This window comes from Dipteris shenzhenensis, chromosome 21, assembly GCF_047967505.1.
Source record: "Dipteris shenzhenensis isolate YYH24624 ecotype China chromosome 21, Dip_SZ_1.0, whole genome shotgun sequence".
Classification (NCBI taxonomy): Eukaryota; Viridiplantae; Streptophyta; class Polypodiopsida; order Gleicheniales; family Dipteridaceae; genus Dipteris; species Dipteris shenzhenensis.
Genome location: NC_141616.1, coordinates 47151593 through 47176140, shown reverse-complemented (window position 1 = coordinate 47176140; position 24548 = coordinate 47151593). Strand labels below are relative to the sequence as shown.

The following is a 24548-nucleotide window of genomic DNA, read 5'->3' as shown; positions in this document are numbered from 1 at the left end:
CATTTTCTAGTTTGAAAGAATACTGTAATATGTTTGAAAACAAAGATCATTTGCATGTCATATGTTTGGAAACAAAGCTCATTTACACTTCGTGTGAAGCTTATTTGGATTTTAATCTTTCCCGATGATGCTTAAAAATTTGGGTCACATTTGCTAGCAATGAAGTCTATGTAAGTTATTCCAAGCTTGTGGCATTGGGGTTTTATAGGAAACGAAGGATATCTTGCTAATATGTCTCATCATTTGTAGGGTGATATCTTTGTGACTCGTGCTCCAGGAAGGCTAGATGTTATGGGGGGGATTGGGGACTATTCTGGAAGCTTAGTTTTGCAGGTGAGTGTGCAACATCACTAATTCAATAACTGTTAATTTCTGTATTATTTTGAAAGCATGTTTGACAAGATGTAGATGAGTTGTAAGATGTTATAAAGTATATCATAATGGCCAATTATTAAAAATTCTTATATGTGTTCTCCCTTGCAGCCATTGTCCTTCCACCCACTTTTGTAGATGCATGAATAGTGTCCAACATGTGATGTGGGGCCCATTATACTACAGAATCAGTTCCATTGGTCCTTAAACCCAACCCACAAGTGGATGTTGCTAGCAGCATTTTCCTAAGCATTACACGCAAGCAAGAAGTGCAATGTAAGCAATCCAACTAGCATTGTTACTCCTCTCACAGCAGTCTACAAGGCAGGATATGCACATGTAGGGACAGCATAAGGCAGACCAAGGCAAATTCATGTGTGAGAGAAAGAAAGAAAGAAAGTTTATTAAAGTTTTTGGAAGACCAGTGGGTCTATGAGATTGTGAGAAACTTGATATAACAAGCTGAAAGGGTGAGAGAGAGAGAAAGAAAGAAAGAAAGTTGTATTAACATCTTTGAGAGGCCTCGTGGGCCTAAGAGACAAAGTACAATCAGCATAATAACTCATACAAGTCGCTATGGGCTGAAGAAAAGGGCTCGCTAAGGCCTTGCAGGGTGCTAAGCTAAGCTAAGTCTCAAAAACTCTTTGAAACTCTCAAGAGCCTCAAGCAAGCAGTGTGAAAGCTCCCGCGACATATCTAGGGGTCGTGGTGGCCCTCCGGTGAGACACGAAGATGTCGCGTATCTATAGTTATCGAGCTGTCTCTTGCCGTGGTGGCGGGGGGCACGGTCTCTGAGATCTCTATATCTAATGAGCCATATCAAGGGTGACACCTCGGGTGGATTGGTATCATCTAAGTAGAGCAGCGATGGGATGGACCTCTATCGCGTGTGCTTTGGTCACCCTCTGCGTCGTAGGCTTCGCCGTTTTGCATCGTCTATAGGCTTCGTCGCTTTGCGTCGTCTCCTCCCGCTGATCCATGCTGCCCTCATGTCGGCTATCTCTTCCTCTACCCTAGTATGTCATGGGGCTGACTCGAAGGAATAGAAGTCGGTGACATATCTTTGTGCCCGGTCGGTGTTCTGTGGTACTGTCACCTCCTACTGTCTAATCTGGTGTATCAATGTCTCTTTGTGTCGCCGCATCTCCATTAGAATGTGACCAACGCACACCTGGTCGTGGAAATGGATCAAACGAGAGAGTGGTCAGAACCCATCTCCCTCCTAAAAGAAGCAATGATAGCGTCCTCGGATCTCAGGGCAAATGCATAGGAAGTGCTTCTCCATCTCCATTGCTGCCAATGTGCATAGCCTGCAAACTCGCTGCTCTCAAGTGAAGTTGTGTCACTGAAGTACCGCTCATGAGATATTGAAGGTCATAACCTTGGTCTTGCCAAGATTGACCGTCAAGTATCTCTCCCTACAAAACACCTCTAGGGCCTCGAGATGTCGTTGTAGGCCTGCTACAGAAGAGGATATGAGGACTGTGCCATCCACGTATAGCAAGATCTGTATCATCAAATTTGCAAGTAAGGATTCCTCTCCTTCTAGGCGGTCGATGAAAGTCATGATCTTATCAATGTAGAGCCCAAAGAGTGTCAGAGAGAGGGGGCATCCTTGCTTCACTCTGATCATGCTCTCATTTGTTTTCCCCAAAAAGATCACTTCATTAAGTATGAATGAAAGCCGCAGGAGCAAGCTCAAATGCGGGAGTACATCATGACATGCATGAAAGAAAAAGCAGCTCAAAAAGAGCTAACAAAAATCCAAAGTGGAGGCTGAAAATGCCACCTCAACCAATGAGAAGACTCAGAGCAGAACGGAGATCCTCTCCAAACTCTGAAAAACGTATCTCCCCTAGTTGTAGCTGCTCTGGAGGATCCCTGCATGCTCGCCCAGATGGCCATAAGTGTGTGTATAGTATCAATCCCTGGCCATAGACTAGGACGGGTGAACTTGTGAACCCTCCATCGCCTCCGTACATCTGGCCCTCCAAATATGCCAAGCTGCAATGCTAGCCAGAATCTCCCAAGATGTGTCTGATACTCAAAAGGAGACATAATGAAATGGAAATGAAATGACTAGAGCAATGAACAAAAATGAGAGTACTCACATGTATACCAAAGAGCTTGTAGCTTGATACTTGATTGATTTGACACTAGACAAGTACAGCTCTTATATAAGAGCACACACACACATATGAACACCTATGCATATGGGATAACTCCACTCCCAATATGACACGTGGCATCCATAGGACTCACTACACTATAAAACACCTACTAGGCACCTAGTACACTCATTTTTAACTCACTTTGGCTTCATATTCCAACACCCCCCCATGAAGGCAAGGTGAGAGACTATTGGAATGGAACCAAGAATAGAACATGACAATGATGGTCTAAGGTGAGGGACTATTGGAATAGAACCAAGAACGGAACATGATAATGATAGTCATGAAACTGTGCACCCTATGTAACTTAGAGGCTAAAGTCTGCTGAGCGTGTTCAGAGGTTGATCCAAGCACTCTCATGGCGTGAGACTCAACATGCTCAGAGGCTCACGTTATAGCATGGCTACATGACCAGCTCATAGGTCTAGGAATACACCAACATCCTAGAACTATGCTAGGCCTCGTAAACAAATAGACCTATCAAAGCCAATACATGGCTCCCACAATACATCCCCCTTTAAACCTATTGAATACAATACATGGCTCCCATAGTACATCCCCCCTTGGCTTCATAACAGGACATGTTAGGAAACCACACACCAAAATAGGAAAATACATCTTTTTAGGAGGACTATCCAAGGCAGAGAACCTTTGACTTCAACACACATGATTTATTTGCATTCATTTTGGGGGACAACCTAGGGCAGAGTACCCTTTACTCAAACAAGAGAGTAGTAAAGATATATTTCATTCATTTTATGCATAGCAAAGGGCAGAGAACCCGTGTGCCCGAAGTAGTTACCCCACAAGAGTGTGCACATCTTGATGCAAAGACGTATGTTGGTGAAGAACTAGGCGAGAATGCCCTCGAATGATGTGTCGATGAAGGCCATAGGAGTAGCTACCAAGAGAGATCACGTCATGACTCTCAATGTGCCGATCAGAGAGTCACCGAATGCGCAAAGGAGGCTAAAAAAATGAGCGAAAGTGCTCAAGGAAGCTGCCCAAATCACTGTTGGAGGTCATAGGAGTCCAAATCTGAGCAAAAAATTCCAAAAGATAGCCTAAAACTGCTCCGAATCTCCTTCTGACAAGTTGTATGGACTCGTGGCACTGTCGCACATCCGCCTACAGAGGTTTGTACGGACGTCTGTACAGACGTACAGACAAAAAAGTCGATTTTTTTTCCCTTGAAAAGGTGCGGCGGGACAGGGTCGTTTATATTTGGGACGTGCCAAAATTTCAAAAAACGTAGAAATCGGACCTCAAAAGGTTATAAAACAGCCGCTAGACTACTCCAAAACAAGTTTCTGGCGACCAATTGACGAGGAATGTCCACCAATGCTAAGGGAGAACCACGAACTGATGCGGGAGTGAGCTGAACTCACAAACGAGCACCGCGGAGTACTTGATGGCAAGGAGCCATGGCGAGGCTAAGGGAAGGGAGGCTCTACCTTAGAGGAGAGGGAAGCTTCCATTTGCAGGCTTCTCTCATCCTCTAGATAGAGCAAGACTTTTTCCAACGATCTCAACTCTTTGCCTGAAGGAGCCATCTGGACGCTAGAGCATGATGTGGTCATCCGTAAGGTTAGGGTCAAAGACAATGACCCTAACACGTGGTACCCTGTCCGATCTAGCTGCCTCTGCTGCCAAAGAAGGCATCCTAGTAAGGGGGGGATCTCAATGACCATCCCGAAAGCAGCTCCAATGGAAGATAAGAGTCCAAATTTGATCTGATAGACCTCCTAATTGACTCATATAGACTCATCACACCCTAGATCACGACTCTTGGTATTTGCATCTCCTTTATAAAACCTCCGGATTAGGCGAGCTCATGGGATTGTGTCAAAAGCCTTTCAAAAGTCTACGAAGCAAGCATAGACTTTCTAAGATCTAGATCTTGCCGCCTCAATGGCCACACGCAAGGTGAAGATATTGTCGAGAGTGGAATGTTGCAGCCAGAAACTAGCCTGTCCCAATGCGTGTTGCCCATGTGCCTCTGTATATGATCTGATCTCCCGCTCTAGTACCGATCCATATATCTTAGCGAGTGTGTGGCCTATCATGAGTCATTGGTAGTTCCTTGTATCAATAGGGTCACCTGCATTGTGAATCGGTACAACAGTAGTGGTGCTCCAAGCAGGAGGGAAGTCATGGCATACTGCATGATTAAACATTTGTGCAAGGATCAGAGCCAATATCTCTTTCCCGTGTGCAAAATATTCCGCCCTCAACCTCTCATGATCCAAGGCTTTCCAGCTGTGGCGCCAGCTTAGCGCGGCCGCACATTCTCCGAAGTGAACAAGGAGGACGTGGTGAGGACAAGTCCGGCGGTGCCTGTAGCGAGACGTCATAGAGCGAGGTCACATATGTGTGCCAACCCTTGGGTTGGTGATGGGGATGGCTGAATTGACCTCAAAGTGGAGCCCCCATGCAAACGTGGGGTCTCCCCCTCGAAAAGATTTGATCATCTCCTCCATCCGATGTGAGAGGAAAGCTTGTCTTTCCACACCGGATCATGCGGCGCAATATCTACTGTGCCTCAATTCTCTGAAGGTGCCTCAGGGCTTCCTCACATATAAGGTGGGATCTCATCTCTTGACACTCGTCATCAAACCTTGGGTTCTGGGGCATCTTCCCAGTTGGGAAGCGACATGCAGGTCGAGTCGTGGGAAGGTTCTGCTGATCGCTGCATCCTGAACATTTGATTCTAGAGTGTCTAAGGCCCGGGCGAGGTCTGTGTAGTCTCCGGTGGAGAATCTGGTAGCTCACGTGATAGGTGACTCATGTATACTGCATTGAGGGCATTGTCAAAGTGCACCTGGACTCGAGTGGGGCCTAGTGGATCCCATCCTGTGGCTAGCATGGAGGCCATGACGCTGAAATTCAGATAGGAATGGTAAGCGCCTGCCGGGGAGGGGAGGGATAGTGAGATCAAGTACATGTGACACAAAAGCCTTGGATCCTAATAAGTAATCTATTGCACTCGTTGCCCCCTTCGTGCGGGAAGCAGGTGAGCCCTCCCAATAATGGCCATCTGAGAAGACTGTTGTATATGATCAGATTGTGAGTAGCTCCCATATCTAGTAATTGTTGGTCATATCCAATGATGTGTGATGTATTCTCTGAGCGTCTTGCTATCCCAAGCTCTATCAGATCTATCTCTGGTACTCTGAGAGGATCAGCCTCAAAGTCGGTAGGCCTACATGTCTGTTCCACGTAAGCAATTGAAGTCACCTAGACGTAGAATCCTCTCTAGACTAGCTGTAGAAACATCAACATAGAGGTTGTATCATCTGCAAACTCCGAATCTAGGAGCTCCTCCCCCTATCAGACAACATTCTGCTCCATCCAATGTCACTCTCTTGAGGGGGTCCAGGCCACTACCTCCAACTGGATGTGTTTGCCAAAAGGGCACCTCCTACTTCTTGTCTGAATGTCCCACCCGGACTGGCCAAAACCACTATCTAGGGTCCCACCGAATGTCCTTGAGTGGCTGGCCCTCCCACAGCCAGAGACGCGTAGCATACTACAATAAAAAACGGGCGTGTGTCAGGCGACAAAATTTGTGGCGTGCATGCTCCTTCTTCAGTCCTGCCTCGCCTGCAGCCAACTTCCACCTCGCGTGCCTCCTCCCACCCGTGGTGTACTCTGCCCCGCTTGCGCAATGGTGGCACCCGCTAGCCTGGCCATGGGGCCTTGGCCACTAGAACTTAAGGGCTCAAGGCCTTAAGGCTTCTAACACCTACTCCCCCTTCCAACCGTGGAACTCTCGCCCCCTCCTACATTTTTGAACCCGCCACCCCACCCTTAGTCGTTGCCCATGGACGTCCCCCCCAGAAAAAAAAGGTTAAACTAACCGTAGTTAGGTTAGTACATGGTAACTTTAGAGGAACGGGAGCCAAAGAGGTCGTGGTGGATGGAAGAGAGGCCAAAATGCAAACAACAATGTTGAATGCTACTACTGTGGTAAAATGGGTCATATGGTTAAATACTACTATAAAAAGCAGAATGACATCATTCCTCGTCACTCACAAGTATGTAGGGTCTCATATGTCACCTAAAGAGGAAGGAGGAGCATGCACTCCTCATGCACACAGAGGGAGAAAGAAAGAAAGAAAGAAAGTGTATTATTGTCCATGTATTATTGTCCACTAAAGGCCAAAATGGGCCCATGGGACATCAAGAACTCTGCATACAAGATAGCACAAAATCAACGTGCCACAAAGAAGAGGCATCGTCGAATATCATCTAAGTGCTACGCAATACAATGCAAGTGAAAGTACATAATGTCAAATCTGAGCCTAAATACAAAGTAAACTAGATGCAAGGAAACCGCCCCTGGGTGCAAAATGGGGGGATGAGTACAATATGCCAATGCAAAGATACAAGTCCAGGTGTCACGGAGTCTGAGAACCAAAATAATACTGGAAATCCTGTCCATCGACTCTGCCTCCTGCTATGAGAGTACAAATCTGAGCAAAGGTGAGGTGAGCGGCTGGTGGGGCGAGATCTCCCTGAGTAAGTCTCCTCCGAAAAGCTACCATCATCCTGGATCGTCTGGAGATGAAGCGACGAGTACGTCCCCTATGTAACAAGATCCTGCGGCGTCTACAAACCATCTCATATGTACATCCACAGGGTGGAGGCATGTGTCCTGTGTGAGCTCTGACCTCCGCGTGCTCCTCCTGGTCTCTGTCCTCTGGTATAGCGTGTGCCTGAGCTCTATCAGGCTGGGCTCTATCACGCTCCGGTCTGTGCTGATGGTCTCTGAGGTAGTCTCGTCGAAGCATAGTGGCCTCCCTGACATAAAGAGCTAGGCAATGCTGATCCTCGTAGTCCATCACTCGTGAGAGAGGTCCAAAGCCATCCGTGAAGAGACAGTGGAATCTACCTCTGAGCTCATAATATAGCGGGCATCTGCAAATGAAGTGCTCCTCTGACTCCACCTCTCCCAGAAAGAAAGAGAGACACAGAGAGAGAGAGAGAGAGAAAGAAAGAAAGAAAGAAAGAAAGTGTATTATTGTCCACTAAAGGCCAAAATGGGCCCATGGGACATCAAGAACTCTGCATACAAGATAGCACAAAATCAACGTGCCACAAAGAAGAGGCATCGTCGAATATCATCTAAGTGCTACGCAATACAATGCAAGTGAAAGTACATAATGTCAAATCTGAGCCTAAATACAAAGTAAACTAGATACAAGGAAACCGCCCCTGGGTGCAAAATGGGGGGATGAGTACAATATGCCAATGCAAAGATACAAGTCCAGGTGTCACGGAGTCTGAGAACCAAAATAATACTGGAAATCCTGTCCATCGACTCTGCCTCCTGCTATGAGAGTACAAATCTGAGCAAAGGTGAGGTGAGCGGCTGGTGGGGCGAGATCTCCATGAGTAAGTCTCCTCCAAAAAGCTGCCATCATCCTGGATCGTCTGGAGATGAAGCGGCGAGTACGTCCCCTATGTAACAAGATCCTGCGGCATCTACAAACCATCTCATATGTACATCCACAGAGTGGAGGCATGTGTCCTGTGTGAGCTCTGACCTCCTCGTGCTCCTCCTGGTCTCTGTCCTCTGGTATAGCGTGTGCCTGAGCTCTATCAGGCTGGGCTCTATCACGCTCCGGTCTGTGCTGATGGTCTCTGAGGTAGTCTCGTCGAAGCATAGTGGCCTCCCTGACATAAAGAGCTAGGCAATGCTGATCCTCGTAGTCCATCACTCGTGAGAGAGGTCCAAAGCCATCCGTGAAGAGACAGTGGAATCTACCTCTGAGCTCATAATATAGCGGGCATCTGCAAATGAAGAAAGAAAGAAAGAAAGAAAGAAAGTTTATTAAAGTCTTCGGGAGACCGTGAAGGTCTATGAGACTAAAGATAAGTGATACAATGAGCATAACGGTGGCGGTCTCAAAACGGGCCAGCCAACCGTTTCTACAAAAAAAGAGGTTATGAAGGACGGTGTGTCTAGTCCTGATACAAAAAAATATGTGTCTACCTCCAGATGATACAAAAAAGAAGGGGGGGGGCACCAAAAATGGGGCAGAGGGGGGAGATACAATATATATGTGCAGGTGGTGATCGTCAGAGACCAATCATAGAGGGGCCGTCAAATGGGAGGCCGGAAAAAACCCTGCGATAGATGATTGGCCTCTGACGTCACGCGGCCTAATCGAGCTCGGTCGTTGGGGGCGGCGGGTGGCCCTGTGGATGAGGGCAACGGTAACCTCGATGGGGCGGGCAGAGAGCAGAGACGAGATGTCATGGACTCGGATGTGTGAGTCTGTCCACTGGCGCAGCTGTCGTGGCTCTGGCTTTCACTCACGTCCGGGTCGTTGGCTAGATTGAGGAGAGGTATCCTGTGACTGGAAGAAATCAGTGATGGGCCGCTGGGTGTCCTCACGCTATGTGTGTTGCGCGTGTCGCCGTGCTCGGAGAGAGGTATCTCGGTGGCGAGTCATCTCATGTAAGAAAGTGGCTAGGCATCGCTGATTCGGGAACTGCAGCATGTGTGGGAGGGGGCCGAATCCGTCGCGGAAGAGGCAGTGGTACCGGCCTCGAATGGCATAATAGATAGGACATCTGAAAGCAAAGTGCTCCTCCGACTCGATCTCCTGCAAGTCGCAAAGTGGGCAAAGGCGGCCCTCTCGTGGGATACCCTCTGCGCGTCCGCTCTCGATCTGTAATTGGTGTGACGAAACCCTACACTGACCGAGGGAGATCCGGAGCGCATGTGGTAGATGAAGCTGTGTGTAACCCAGAGGTGTGATGAAGCCCTCCTGTGAGATCTGGAGGCAGTGTCGGCGGTAGAAGTCGAGCTTCACAGAAAGCTCGGGGTGAAGAAACCATGTCTGCCAGGTGTGGATCTAGAGCAGATCCGCTCGAATGAGCCGGTTGACCTCTTGGTCAGTGGGGGAGAGGGGAGACGGTGGAGCGTCGAGGCTGTACTGAAAAAGGAGCAACTGGTCTAAGTCGAGGCCCAGTCGGGTGATCCAACTGAAAAGACGACTATACCAGCATCGCTGGTCCCCATCAACGGATAAGGCCATAGAGGAGGCGACCGTCGGAGGAGGAGCTGAAATCCCTGACTCTGTGTAGATAAGTGATAGCCTGGAAAGCCGCATCGAGCTGTAGGGGTGAGGCACCGAACTCTGCTAGAATGATCTGGTGTGGTACCGATGGTTTGCTGCGGATCATCCGAGCAAACATCAGTATCTGTAGGCACTCGACTCGAGCCCACTCTGTGTCTGAAAGGTCGGCTCCCCACCACGGGTTACCGTACATGCCTGCTGGGCGGACCAAAGAATCAGAAAGAAGAGACTTGGTCCGCGGGTCCTGGAAGTGGGAGTGGTAGCACTATCGCTCCAGCCTGGCAAGAGCGGCATAGCCCCGGCTGATCCTGGCCCACATGGCCGGGCGCATCGTGAAGATCGGGCCTGAGAAGACAATGCCCAAGTATGTGTAAGAGTCAACTATCTCAACAGGGTCACCGGCGAAGAGGAACTGCTCTCGGTGCATAGCGGGTCTGGAAGTGTTGAAGATCATCACCTTGGTTTTCCCAAGGTTGACCTTCAAGTCATGTGTATCACAGAAGACCTGAAGTCCATCCAGGTGTCGCTGAAGACCAGTAGCAGAAGAGGATAGTAGTACTACATCGTCTGCGTATAGGAGAATCTGGATGACAGCCTCCGCAAGAGAGCAGCCTGCACCTCCGAGTGTCTTGATGGTGGTCTCGAGCTCGTCGATGTAGAGGCCAAATAGAGTCGGTGACAAGGGACATCCTTGTTTGACTCCGATAGTGCTCGTGATCTCTAGGGCTCAGCTGGTCCCAATCCTGGCCTGGCCCATCACCCGCTCATAGAGAGCTACTACTGCCCAGATAACCTCCGAGTCGTAGCCTAACTCTTGAAGGCGTATGACGAGTCGGGCGCGGGGAACGGTGTCAAATGCCTTGCGGAAATCCACAAAGCAACAATATACTCTCTATCTCCTGTGTCTGGCCTCCTCAATGATCCCTCTAAGTGTAAAAATGTGATCGTAAGTCGAGTGATCCGTCCTGAAATCGGCCTGTCCGGATGCCTTGAGCCCCTGTACCTCTGCGCGAGCACTGACCTCGCCATCTAACACTGATGCATAGATCTTGGACATAACTGTTGGGATATCTCAAGGTGTATGCCTCAGGCACACCTTATGTTTCTATGTGTGAGTGCTAGAGGCACAGTTAGGTGCCCACAAGCACAGTTAGGTGGTGGAAGAGCCACATAGGATGATTGAGAGAATCTAGGAGCAGATTGAGGAGATGATTGTGGAGCTCTGAGGTCATCAGTGATGTCAGTGAACATGTATGAGGTGCCTACTTAGGGACCTCACTCTTCTTCATTCTACAAGCAAATAAGCAAGTATTCTGAGTTTGTGTCCACTCTTTGCTTTCCTTTCAGCTTTCCAACATGGTATCAGAGCCCTTTGATCCCCCTTGAGCCCATTTCTGCCACATCATCATCTTCTTCTTCTCCATTTTCCTCTTTCTTCCCAATGATGGAAAAGGATTGCATGATTGAAGAGAGGGATTGCATGAATGATGGAAAGGTAAAGCATGATTGAAGAAAGGGACTACATTCGTGAGGAAATAAGGGATTGCGTTCTCTTTTTCTCTTCTCTTTCCTTCTCTTTTCATCTCCTTTCTCATCTCTTTCCTTCTCTATTTTTCTCTCTTTCTCTCCTCTCTTTTCTCCTCTCTTTCCTTCTCTCTTTTTCTCTCTTTTATCCTCACCTTTTCTCTCTTTTTCCTTCTCTCTTTCCTTCTCTTTTTGAGGTAATTTTCCTCTCTTTGAGATCTTGGTTCTCCACCTACAAACGACCATTGCCCAAACCCTTTGAGCTGGAAACTCCTCTAGTATGGGCGAACTTCCACCTGCAAGCAATTGAAAAAAAAACGTCTGTGGTGGCTGCCATTCTCCAAACAGCGAATTTCTTGTGTTGCTCAATACTCCCTGCCTACTCCGCCATTGCCTAAGCCCTCTTAGGAGTAGATGGGCGACCTCAAGACGAAGATTTTGAGCCATTTTTCAGGTCATTTGGTTCAGTAACGAGGGAGAAATTGTCAAAGCTCAGTTTCAGCCTGTAGCAACTCTCCCGGGCAAAAGTGCGCACCATTTTGTCCAACCTCTGTGCTGGACCCTCTCTGGTATATGAGCTTTCTTTTGCTTCAGAAAGCCCTCTTTTCCTTGCTTTGAAGAGTGAGCTACAAGCCCTCCAAGTTCAGCTTTTCAGTTTTGACAGTTTTGGACAAGTTTTTGAAGATGATGCTACATAAAATGCTACTCTAGCATTTCTGGTTTTTTGAAGCTTTCAATAACTTCAGTACAAGTGTGGCTTCAGTTTTGTTTTGATTTACTAGACCTGGTTTTGATTGGAAAGTATTCATTTTAGCCACTTCTATGAAGCATGTAAGTGAAAGCATCATTGTTTGAAATTTGGTCACAAGACTTTGCTACATTAAGTGCTTATATTTTGAAGCATTTTAGTTGTTATTCTAAGCCCTGTAAGAGAGAAGACACTTCCCAATACCTGGGTTAGAGCCTCTCATGGCTTGCTTATGCAAAATATGTGAAAAGCCAAAACATAAAGCAATGTCTTGTTATGCTACAAAGGATGAAAATGCCAACCTGACTTCCTTGTTGAAGATTGCCAAAACAATGGTTGCCAAAAAGGAAGCAACTACAGAGATCTACCCTCTCATGGCACTTTTATTTGACTCCAAGTACAAGAAAAAGATGAAGGTCAGATACCTAAGATACGCTTCTCTACACAACTATGGAGATGACAAGATAATTGTTCTCTTGAAGGATATGACTTTCAGATCCACTTGTTCTATCATAGTACCATCTTATAAGGCACTAGACACTGCCCATGTGGTAAGACCTTGCCTTGACATGGATATTTTGCCTCCACAAGATGAGGCATCCCATGAAGATTATGCATTTTAAACATCTGTATGTATGCTCCAGATCTCTCTTTTTATGTCAAGGTACTCAGCCTGGATAGTCCTCCAAAATGAATGAAAATAAACTATTGTGTTTTGTGTGTTTTGTAAACACCTCTGGTCACCTTATGATGTAGGCCATGTGTATGTTTTGTTCCATGGTACCTCCTGCAGACATTGTGTGCATGTACATGCAGGGGAGATAACCATTGGAAGGTCTTTTTGTATCCCTTTTGTTTACCTTACACCTAAGGGAACCCTTGCTAGCATGAGAACCTAGCCATAGATTTATCCTTGACCACCATGAGATGGCATGAGAAACTATGAGACTAGATGTATCCTTGACATAGCCTGAGGCATTTCCTTGAGGGGGGGTTTGTTGGGATATCTCAAGGTGTATGCCTCAGGCACACCTTATGTTTCTATGTGTGAGTGCTAGAGGCACAGTTAGGTGCCCACAAGCACAGTTAGGTGGTGGAAGAGCCACATAGGATGATTGAGAGAATCTAGGAGCAGATTGAGGAGATGATTGTGGAGCTCTGAGGTCATCAGTGATGTTAGTGAGCATGTATGAGGTGCCTACTTAAGGACCTCACTCTTCTTCATTCTACAAGCAAATAAGCAAGTATTCTGAGTTTGTGTCCACTCTTTGCTTTCCTTTCAGCTTTCCAACAATAACATGTCCAATCATGATGGTCTTGTAATTCCCTGGATCCATGGGATCTCTTGCTTTGTGGATGGGTGTGATAGTGTTCAGGGTCCAGGCTCTGGGGAACCCGTGGCAGACAGCTTCATTGAACAGCGTTGCCAGGATGGGGGCTAGAGTTTTGATGCCATAGGCAACAAACTCTGTGCATAGGCCCTCATGATCCTTAGCTCGGCCGTTGTGAAGCTTAAGCGCTGTGTGTGTGACTCCCTGGGTTGTGAAGAGGGTGCAAGAAGTGGGGCGGGGGGTGGTTGAGAGGTCGGGAGGAGGCTGATCAGGGATATCATAGAGTGTACGTGTGTAGGAGTGCCAGAGGGAAGTGTCTGTGAGGGGGGAGGGGGATCGGCGTTCTAGGAATTTCCTCCAGAAATCCTTGGAGTTGCTACTAAACAGAATGTTCAGTAGCGTATCCTCATTCTGGCGCAGGAAGGCTAGCTTCTTGTGACGGACTAGTCGACAATAATCCCTGGTGAGATGTGGGTCGGCCCTAGCGTTTCGCTGGGTCGTGAGTCGGAGTGTGCGGCGTAATGCTTTACACTCGTCATCATACCAGCTATTGCAAGGGGTGGAGCCAGCGGGTGGAGGGCGGGTGGACCGCGATTGTGTAATCGGCGAAGTGCATTCTGTGTTGTGAACAAATGACAAGTGGTAGGCCTAGGCATGGAGGACATATCCGGCGGTGTTTGCATTTGGGCATCATAGAAGGAGAGAAAGAGAGATGTATTAACATCTTCAGGAGGCTTCGTGAGCCTATTAGACAGAGTACAATAAAAAAAGATAACTCATGTAAGTCACCGTGTGCTGAGGCTAAGGGCGCACTAAGGTCCTTACTGAGTGTTATATTAAAAATCTCAAAAACTAAAAAACTAAAGTACTCAAAAATAGTGCTGGGAAAACGTATCTTAGTGCCATGGTGGCTCTCCAGAGTGGGCCGCAAAGATGTCACGTATCTGAGTCTTTCGAGTCGTCTCTCGTTGGGGGGAGGGGGGGCGTGGTCTCCGTGATCTCTGTATCTAGTGGGCCATATCAAGAGTGACACCTCGTCGGCTAGGGTGGTCCCCTCTAAATAAAGTTGGGAGGGGGTGGACCTCCATTATGTATGGCCTGGTCAGCCTCTGCGTTGTTGTGTGTGGGCTCTATGTCTCTGGCTCTACCGCTCCACGCCGTTTCTTCCCGCTGATCCATAGGGTGACCCTTGTGCTATCATAGATGATTCAGAGTAAGCCGTTGGCTCCCCATCAGATCATCCATATCATCCCCACTACGATGCAGCATTCTAGGTCATCACATACCTATGGTGTGTCAAAGGTTACAGAGACTGCAATTCAAGACTTCAGAGACTACCATGGTTAGCATTATCCTCATCCATGAAAGATCATAGTGGTAGGGAGAGAAGCAAGCTAATACTAGGAATGGAAAGGAAAGATAACAAGCATAATGAAAATGAAATGGAAAGAAAATGAAAGCAATGGACAAGTACTCACATGATACCAAAAGAGCTTGATGTTGACTGATGTGATAGACAATAGATAAGTACAACACTATATAGTGTGAAACTAGACTCTAGAAAGCCATAGTGTATATGGGATAACTCCCAATATGACACATGGCATGTCTAGGACTCACTAGACTATAAAACACACCTAGAACACTCATTTTAGACTCACTTTGGCTTCATATTCCAACACCCCCCCATGAAGGCAAGGTGAGAGACTACTGGAATGGAACCAAGAACAGAACATGACAATGACAGTCATCAAACTGTGCACCCTATGTAACTCAGAGGCTAAAGTCTGAGCATGTTCAGTGGTTGATCCAAGAACTCTCATGGCTTGAGACTCAACATGCTCAGAGGCTCACATTATAGCATGGCTACATGACCAGCTCATATGTCTAGGAATACACCAACATCTTGGAACTCAGCCAGGCCTGATAATGAGACCTATCAAAGCCAATACATACGGCTCCCACAGTATCCCCCCTTGGCTTCATAACAGGACATGTTAGGAAGCCACACACCAAAATAGGAAAACCAATACATCTTTTTAGGAGGACTATCCAAGGCAGAGGACCTTTAGACTAATGAAAACCAAACACTCAATACATATAATTTTAGGGGGACTACCCAGGGCAGAAGATGGAGAGAAGAGGACAGCATGATGAGGCTTGGGTAGAAGAGGAGAGTGCTCAAGGAAGGAGAGAAGAGGGCAGCCTTCCAAGGAGGATGAGGTAGAGTAGCTTCATTGGCCTCCCTCACCTCGACCTCTTGGAAGGAAAAGGGAAAGAGAGAGCAGGGCTAGGAACATGGCATACCACATGAAAGATCATAGTGGTAGGGAGAGAAGCAAGCTAACACTAGGAATGGAAAGGAAAGATAACAACCATGATGGAAATGAAATGGAAAGAAAATGAAAGCAATGGACAAGTACTCACATGATATCAAAAGAGCTTGATGTTGACTGATGTGATAGACAATAGACAAGTACAACACTATATAGTGTGACACTAGACTCTAGAAAGCCATAGTGTATATGGGATAACTCTCAAAATGACACGTGGCATGTCTAGGACTCACTAGACTATAAAACACACCTAGACACCTAGAACACTCATTTTTGACTCACTTTGGCTTCATATTCCAACAATACATGGCCCTAGTAGCTGCGGGTGACCAAAGATGTTGGTATGCCTGTGTAGACACGTGGTTTGAGAGATTAGGGCTCCACATGGATATACTTCCTCCCTTCTTATAGAGCATTGATGCGTCATTTCTCCCACTTGGATATCACGAGGTTAACCAAGGCCATACAAGGACCTCCTGCAGCTATACACATTTTGGACCTGGTTGGAACTAAGAGAACTCCTAGTGAAGCTTAGCTTCTACAAAGATCACTACCTATGCATTTCGGAGGAGGGCTTTATTCATCCTCCAGGATATACTCGGATTCATCTTCCTCATTCACTGAGGATCCCTATTGGGTAGTTTTGGGTCTCTTCGCATCGACCTCGCATCGAAAGTATCTGAGCTGAGGGAATACCTAGGGAGAGGCGCATATGCACCATGAGATCGAGTCAAAAGAGCATTTCATTTTCAGATTCCCAATGTACTATGAGATATGTGGGCGCTACTTTTGTCTCTTCAGAGAAAGCTCCGGGATGCTATCCTGCTATCTCTCTTTTCCACACCAAAGATGTTTGGCTGCTTACATTCATGAGATAGTTAGGCACCGAGAGTGGTTACTTAGATCACAAAGACTATGAGATTTGAGAACGGTATCATAGTCTCTTTTAGGAGGGCACAGTTTTGGGCCACTCTTCCGGTTGATCCAATTCCATGACCAGGTTTGCATCCGTCTTTATTTAATGAAGATGCTGAGACACCTAGAGGCCTTATTGCAAGTAGAAGATCCATGGACATGATGCCTCTGAGTGTAGGTACCTCAAAGGATTAAGGAAGCTTCTTCCAGAGTATACCTTGGGGGAACCTTTAGTTGCTGTAGTCAACAGAACGGTACCCATAACTTCTAGCCCAGCACTAGTACCTCCTCCTCCCCCTCTTGCACGAGCATCTGAGCCACACGTCGAACGGAAATGGCCCGAGAGGAGTCAAATCTCTCATAGAAAACCTAACGTCCTGTAAGAGAAAGCCAAGCCACTGAGCCCCATGTCATAAAAAATGGGGAGTGGGCAAAGTGACTGAAAATCCTGGCTACCCCCATCCAAATCATCCTCGCCTGTCTGCAATCCCATGAGCAATGCTGAATAGTCTCCGAAGCAGAGAGGCATCGAGGGCAAGTAGGGTCGGCTCCAAACGTGGACCTCCAAAGGTTCACTGCAATCCCACCATGGATAGAAAGCCAAAAGAAGATAGTGATCTTTCTATTCCTGTAAGATTTCCAGATTCTCCTCCATAAGCACCTCTGCAGATCCGCAGTGATATCAAATGTCTCCCAATGAGGAACTCTGGAACGTCTCGAACCTCTACTACTGAGCTGATATCTCCTGGCATTACTGACCGTGTAACGAAAGAAGGGGATGCTCTTCTCTCGATGCCCTGCATCAATCCACTGCCACTCTCTGGGGTCCCACTGCAAATACCTGATGGGAACTCCCCCATAGAGCCAGAGCCTCCAAGACCCGGTGGAGAGTAGTCGGGGGTCTGGGTCTAGGAACCACTCTGAATGTGATCCCTGCACCAAAAGACCTACAACCCTGATAGGTTGAAAAGCAGACTCAAGCAAGATGTCCTCTGTGGACCTGAGCAATCTGCCACCATCCTCGACACTAAAAACCAAAGCATCCTCCTGTACATCTCGAAAGGCCAAAACCTGAAGCGGAACACCGCCTCTCGTAAAAGTACCTGCCCAAGTGGAGGAAGTGAGTGGCATATCATCTGTGTCTACCCAAACCTCTGGAAGGGCTGCCTCAATCTGCAAGATCCTCCCTGCACTCCCTCTGAGATGTCCTGTCAACCTTCATTTGGTCTCCTCTGGAAGCCTGCGGAAAGCTTTCCAAGACCCCATAGATGATGCAGGTCCCCTCTTCCACCTGGACCACTGCATGTAGAGTGAGGCACCCCGTGGTCTGCCATGATCATCTAAAATAATGTCATTCCACATGATGGGTTGCCTATCAATCTCTTCCCGAGAGGAAGGAGGAATCCTCCGAAGAGTGCTTCTGAAACTGGCCCAAGCTTTCAGAATGGCAACCATGAGAGGGGACGAAGGTGATCTGAGGTGTGCTGTGGTGAAGATCCACCTAACACTGCTCATCCAGTCTCCTCCTGAAGAAGGTGTGCACCTCTGTATGCTGCTGATAAGAAAGTCCTTCCACGTTTCCTGCCCTGGCATAAGTCCCCGCACCACCATCTTGCAAAGTAAAGCTCTGCACTGTAAATCTAGATCAATAATATTGAGATCCCCTTCCTGTGTAGGGAGGATGAGGGTCTCCCAAGCCACCCTGGCTAAGGCATCTGCTGTGCCATCAAGCCCACTCCAGAGAAAGTTTCTGATCAGTCTTCTGAGCTGAATGATGCAGTCCCTAGAACGGCACCAGCATGAACAAACAAACCAGGCCGTGGCCAAGAGGACCTGGTTGACCACCACAACTCTAGAGGCAAGATCCAGCTTGGCTGAGCTCCAAAAAAGAAGCTTCCTTCTGATGCTCTCCAAAACGGGAGCAAACTGCTGCGTGGTAGAAATATCCAAGCCAACCTGGCAGCCCAAATACCTAATAGGCTCACCCCTCTGAACCCAAGTGAATCCTATGTCAAGCCCCCAAACTGGAGTGTCCTCATCACTGATCCAAAAGCCATTGGATTTATGCCAATTTATCTGCGCCCCTGCCGCCAAGCAAAATAAATCCAATGCTGTCCTGAAAGAAGTGAGCGTCTGTGGAGTGGCATCAAAGTAAACTGCTGTGTCATCTGCCAACTCACTGTCAAGTAGCTCCTCTTCCCTTCTGATGGGAAGTCTCAGCCCAAAGATGTCAACTTGAGATCTAACATAGATACTCATAGCTTCGACCACGAACAAAAAAAGGAAAGGAGCAAGGGGGCATCCCTGACGGACTGATCTCGAAATCTGAAATCTCTCACCCCTTACCCCACCAATAAGTACCTGGCTGTGGGCTGATCTGTACAAAGAGGAAACACCTCTGATCCAAGCATCAGTAAAGCCAAAGCGTAGAAGGGTGCCCTCAAAAAAACCCCAATCTACTCTGTCATAAGCTTTCTCAAAATCCAAAAGTAGAATGGCAAGATTCTGGCCACTCTGCATGGCCCACTCTGAAGCTTCCCAGAAAGAGAAAATGTTATAAAAAATGCTTCTGCCATGCACAAATCCCGTTTGAGTGTCATGAATAAGATCAGGGAGAAGGGGCTGCAATCGGAGGATGATAGCCTTGGCCAGAATCTTGTAACAAGTTCCCAGAAGTGTGATAGGCCTCCACTGGGACACTAAATTTCTGCAACCTCCTTTTGGGATAAGGTGGATGAGACCCTCTGTAAGCGACCCAGGCATCTCGCCAGAGTCCCAAATGGCCTGCAGGTCTGAAGTAATATAGTCTCCAATCATATCCCAAAACGCAATGAAAAAAGACGGGGTGAGGCCATCCGAACCTGGGCACTTGCCCTTGTAAAGGGCTGAAAGTGCAGTCCTGAACTCTGTGTTGGTGAAAGGTGCATCGAGTAGAACATGCATACCCGGATTCACCAACACAGGGATGCCCTGCCAAATAGCCTGTCTAGCATCCTCTCTATCATGTGTCTCAGGATCAACAGTAGGAAGGGTGGCATAGAAATATGAAGCTATGCGTAAGACATCATCAGGCTCTGTCTGTAAAACCCCATGTGAGTCAATAAGCTGGGATACACTCTCTCTACTATGTCTAGGGCCAAGAGTAGAGAAAAAGTGTTTATTGACTCTACCACCCATCTGAATCCAGAAGGACTCCCGTGCATGAAAGGCATACTCTGCTCTCTGATCAAGCAATAACTGCTGATGAGCCCTTGCTGCAGCTAGGCGCTCCTGAATCCAAGCATCTGAAGGAGGCCGTTTCTGCTCTTCCCTCTGCAAAGCTGCCAACTGCTGGCGAACACCAATCTCACGTCTGAGAATATATCGTCTCGTGGTACAAGCAACTGAGCGGTAGAAGTCGCTAATGCTAGAAAGGGCAGCGGCTACATGTGATGGATATGGCTGCCCACCCTAGACATGAGAAACCCATATCTGCAGGGCTGCCTCTGTAAGGTCCTCCTCTGTGTAAAAGGCATCTGGAATCCTGATGCTGGCAGACCGGCCTCTCAAGTGAGGCTCTGAGATAGCCAGCACAACAGGAAAGTGGTCTGAAGTGGAAACCCCAGCAGCAATGCATACCAATCGACCTCTGTCTAGTGCCCAGTCATCTACATAGAATCTGTTAATGAGTGCATGAATAGGCATCTGCTGCCTCCTGTTCGACCAAGAGAACAGGAGGGATTGTGGCTGAATAAGAAAGGCATCATCCCACCAAGTATCTCTGCCACAGAAGTGAAAAAGGAAGGCATCCCAAGCTGCTCTCTCCAAAGAGTGAAGTCCGCCTTCTCTACCCCCTTTTTTGTCTGACGGTAACTCGACCATGTTAAAGTCACCTCCAATCACCCATGAATCCACAATGGGGGCCCAAGAGAGCAAAGTCTTCCACATAAGGACACGTTCCCCTCTAATGTTGGAGGCATACAGGTTAAGGAAACCAACCTTACGCCCTCCAATCAAAAGAATAATCCACTGAGCTCTAGAGGTAATAATGACTCCGTGTCCAACAACTAAGGGGAGAACCGACTGCGAAATGGAAATAGAAGTGCCCCCCCTGGTGCCCAAGGCAGGCGACCAAAAAGTATGGCCAGAAAGCAACTTGCCTGACTTGGCACAATCTCTAGAATCCAGCTTGTGCTCTTGAATAAATAAGATATCAATGGGACCCCCAGTAACACTGGATGAAGCTGATCCCGGATCAGCTGTCTACGGCAGCGATGTGGGACGCCACCTAGGCCCTGTATGTTCCAACTAATAATCCTCATCGACGGGAGGATGTAGAGTGGAACACCTTACCCGACCTAGTGGCGGAAACAAACCCCTCAACAGGGGAAGACCTCCTGCTCGAGGAGGGAGGGATGGAACCAAGTCACAAAAAATCAACAGGGGAAAGAACCCAATCACTGGCTCCCCAAAAGTAGCAAGCACAAACTCCTCCTCTGGGAAATCTGAACCATCTGCCAGGGCTGAAAACGAGTTCCTGTGAAGCAAGCCAGACACCGTAGTGCGAAGGATCCCTTCTGAGGGAAGAGGATCAATAGTGTAAACCATCCCCTTCCCCCTATCCAACGGAGGAAGTGAGGACTGCTCTCTATCCAGTGTCTGCCCCAGCCGCGGAGACCTCTACTGCCTTAAGAAGAGCGTCTGGCACCACTGGATCTAGGGAAGAAGCTGCAACCGGGGAGGGGTTCGAAGCTTCAGTATCTCGAACTGTGCGAGGTGAGGCTGGAGGGATAGCTCGAGGTGAAGCAGAGTCCACTAATGTACCCTCGTGAACTGAAGGAGGGATCTGCACACGTGCCGGAACCCACTGGAGAGCGTCGCGTGCCCCTGAGTAGGTGGGGGTTGAGGAGTAGGTGATGGACCTGTACCACCCCCCTGTCGAGGCTGAGGAGCAGGTGTTGGACCTGTACCACCACCATACTGAGGAGGACCGCCATGCGAAGGTCGAGGAGCAGGTGCTGAACCTGTACCACCCCTCTGTTGAGGCCGAGAAGCAAGTGCTGGACTTGTACCACCCCCCTATCCCCCCTGTCGAGGACATGGGGCGGTAGCTGTACCAAAGGGCTTCTTGGGCCTTTTCTTCTTCCTGGGGCACAATCCCTGGCAAAGTGTCCAATGGTCCTGCATATCCTGCACTGGTCCTGTCTGCCTGAAATCTCTACTCTCTAGCGAAAAAAGGAACCATCCGAGCGTTGGATCATAACATGATCCATCTTGAGGTTAGGATCCTTACAGAGGACCCTAACTCTAGGTACCCCATCAGCCTTGGTTGCCTCTGCTGCAGTCAATGGCAACCCAAGGAGGGGTGGGATCTCAGCAATTGCGCCAAAATGCTCCCCAATAACAGAAAGAAGTCGATGGTAAACGTGGGGAAGCCCAGGGAATCTGATGAAGAGCAAAAAGATTTCCTTATCTGCCTCCACTTGGTCGAAACCAATATGAAAGGCTTCAAAGAAGATCTACTTGTGTCCCAGGTGTAAAAACTCAGCCTTGAGCACAGTGCTCGCAGCCTCTGGAGTGTCAAAAACAACCTGGAAAAAACCTCGTCCCAGAAGACGAACATCTAACAATCGTGGAGTGAGGTCTAGGGGGAGAGCCACAAGCATCCAGTCTCTGGCTGGGGATCTGGAGGGGTGAGACCCGAAGATGCGTGCTAGCAACGTGGTAGAGCATTCAATCTCTACATCCTTCTTGAGCTGTTGCAACTCGTCTTTAGAAAAGGTAATAGTTTTCGCGGCCGGTGGAGGTGGAGTAGGATTGGCTGACGGAGTATCCATCGCCAATCGAGGTGAGGAGGCCGACTCTAACAATTTGGAGGCTCCTTCCGCTCCAAAAAAAAGCTGCGGGAGATAGGGGGGTAGAAAACAGGGAAAGGAGGTGAGGAGGGAGCGGGGGGAAGGGGAGAGGAGGGGAGGGGTAAAGGGGAGAGGCTGAAGGGGAGGGGGCAGGCTGAGAGGGAGGGAGGGGGCAAACTAGGGAGAGGAAAGGGAGAGGAAGGAGAGGCAGGAAGGGGGCGGGCTGAGGGGCAGGGAGGGGGCGGGCTGAGAGGGAGAGGAGAGGGAGAGGAAGGAGAGGGAGGGGCAGGGAGGGGGCGCTGCAGGCTGAGAGGGAGAGGAGAGGGAGAGGAAGGGGCGGGCTGAGAGGCAGGGAGGGGGCGGAGAAGCAGGCAGGGAGGGGGCGGAGGAGCAGGCTGAGAGGGGGAGGAGAGGGAGCAGGGGGTGAAGGGAAGGGGGAGGAGAGGGAGAGGAGGGGGCGGGCTGAGAGGCAGGGAGGGGGCGGAGAGGCAGGGAGGGGGCGGGGGAGCAGGCAGGGAGGGGGCGGAGAGGCAGGGAGGGGGCGGGGGACCAGGCAGGGAGGGGGCGGAGGAGCAGGCTGAGAGGGGGAGGAGAGGGAGCGGGCTGGAAGGGGGCGGGCTGAAGGGGAGGAGGAGAAGGGAGGGAGGGGCTGAGGGAGAGGGAGGGGCTGAGGGCAAGGGAGAGAGGGAGGGACGGGCTGAGGGAGAGGGTGCAGCAAGGGAGCGGGGAGGAGCAGCAGCTCGAAGAAAAGTGAGCACTCTATGCCTTTGAGGTATAAGGAGGTGGTAAAGAGTGTCACGAGAGATCTTCAACAAGTTTTGAAGATGAAGGTAGCACACCTCAGTTTCCGTCCCGCAAGTCCAGAACTGTGAGGTTTGCAACAGAAGTGACAACCCTCAGACGGCACAGGGAGAATGAGGCACAAGTAGGTTCTTCCACTTTTTCCCCAACCGCACTCAACAAAGAAGGGGCGATGGGGAAAAGACCTAGTCCTGCACAGGCAAAAGGGAAAGGGGTGATGGAAGAGAAACCACGGGAGACAATGACTCACAGTTCAGACGTACATCCGCATCCTCGTGTAAGCTTTGACCCTCGGCCAGACCCTCGGCCATAGGCTAGAAGGATGAGGTTGCACAAGGCTAATACTAGTGTCCAACACTACTTCCTGTTTGAAGATCTTATGAGTTTCAAGCCCAACATCACTCTAAGACAACTTTGTCTGTCATCCCCCCAAATCAAGCATTAGACCATTACATTTCTTAACCGCCTCCCAGGAGGTCGACATAAGGGATCTACTCCGAGTGAGCCAACACAAGAGACATTGCCGGCTCAGCATGGGTCTACACCGGACCACTTCTCTGCCTACGCTGCCCTCACTTGTGAACAAAGTCCCAAGCTCACTGTGGAGATTCATGGAGTGGAGCTGAAGGACGTCTTCCTTGATGGTGGGGCGGCCGTGAACATTATGCCGAAAGGTACACTCCAAAAAGTGGGGTTGAAGTTGACAAGTGGTGTTCACTTTCAAGTACGCATGGCTGATCAACGCAGAGTAAAACCAATGTGTGTTGTAGAGGCACATCTAGCTATGATGTGTCTAGTGTGTGACCTAAGTGATGATGTAAGCCAAAGGCCCCCACATGGGAGGTTCCTTTGATTTAGGCCAGTCCCACTGATGTAGGGGCTGATTGCCACTGATTTAGGGGAGGTACCTACACCATCCTCTCTTTCGATAAAATGGAGGTCATTCCTTCATTCTAATACATGGATATTGCCTCACTTGTGCTCTCACTCTTTGTGCCATGATGCATCTCTTCTACCCCACATGTCTCTACATTTGGTATTAGAGCTGGTAGGCTTTGTAGAACTCATTTTGGTAGTGCCACCTCATCATCTTCTTCAACACCTCTTCTTGAGCTTTCTTCCTCCTTCCTTCTCAAAATTTGCTTAGCTTTGTTCTCCCCATTCCTTGCGACTTTTGCCAAGCCCTTCCAGCTGGAGTTTCTACACTATGGGGCGCTCCTCTGGCCCAGAGCATTTCCCTAGATATGGTGTATTCCACCCGAGCTGATTCAAGCAAGCTGAGATGAAAAAACGGGCAATTCTACTCTTCTGCTTAACCATTGCCTGAGCCCTCCTAGCACAAGTTGGTCCATGCCTAGAGCCTGCTAGCAACAGCGCGCAAGAAGTACCAGTAGAGATGTTCGTAGCAATTGAGGAGATTTGCAT

General features: G+C 48.7%; 1 protein-coding gene across 2 annotated transcripts in view; it reads left to right on the top strand.

Annotated features, from left to right (window-relative positions):
- LOC147888956 (L-arabinokinase-like) overlaps positions 1–24548 on the top strand; it is a 284402-nt gene that overhangs the window by 91963 nt on the left and 167891 nt on the right. For both annotated transcript variants that reach the window (XM_087393001.1, XM_087393000.1), the window contains exon 17: positions 250–333. In XM_087393001.1, the coding sequence (XP_087249127.1) occupies positions 250–333 (84 nt within the window). The remainder of the gene's footprint in view (positions 1–249; positions 334–24548) is intronic.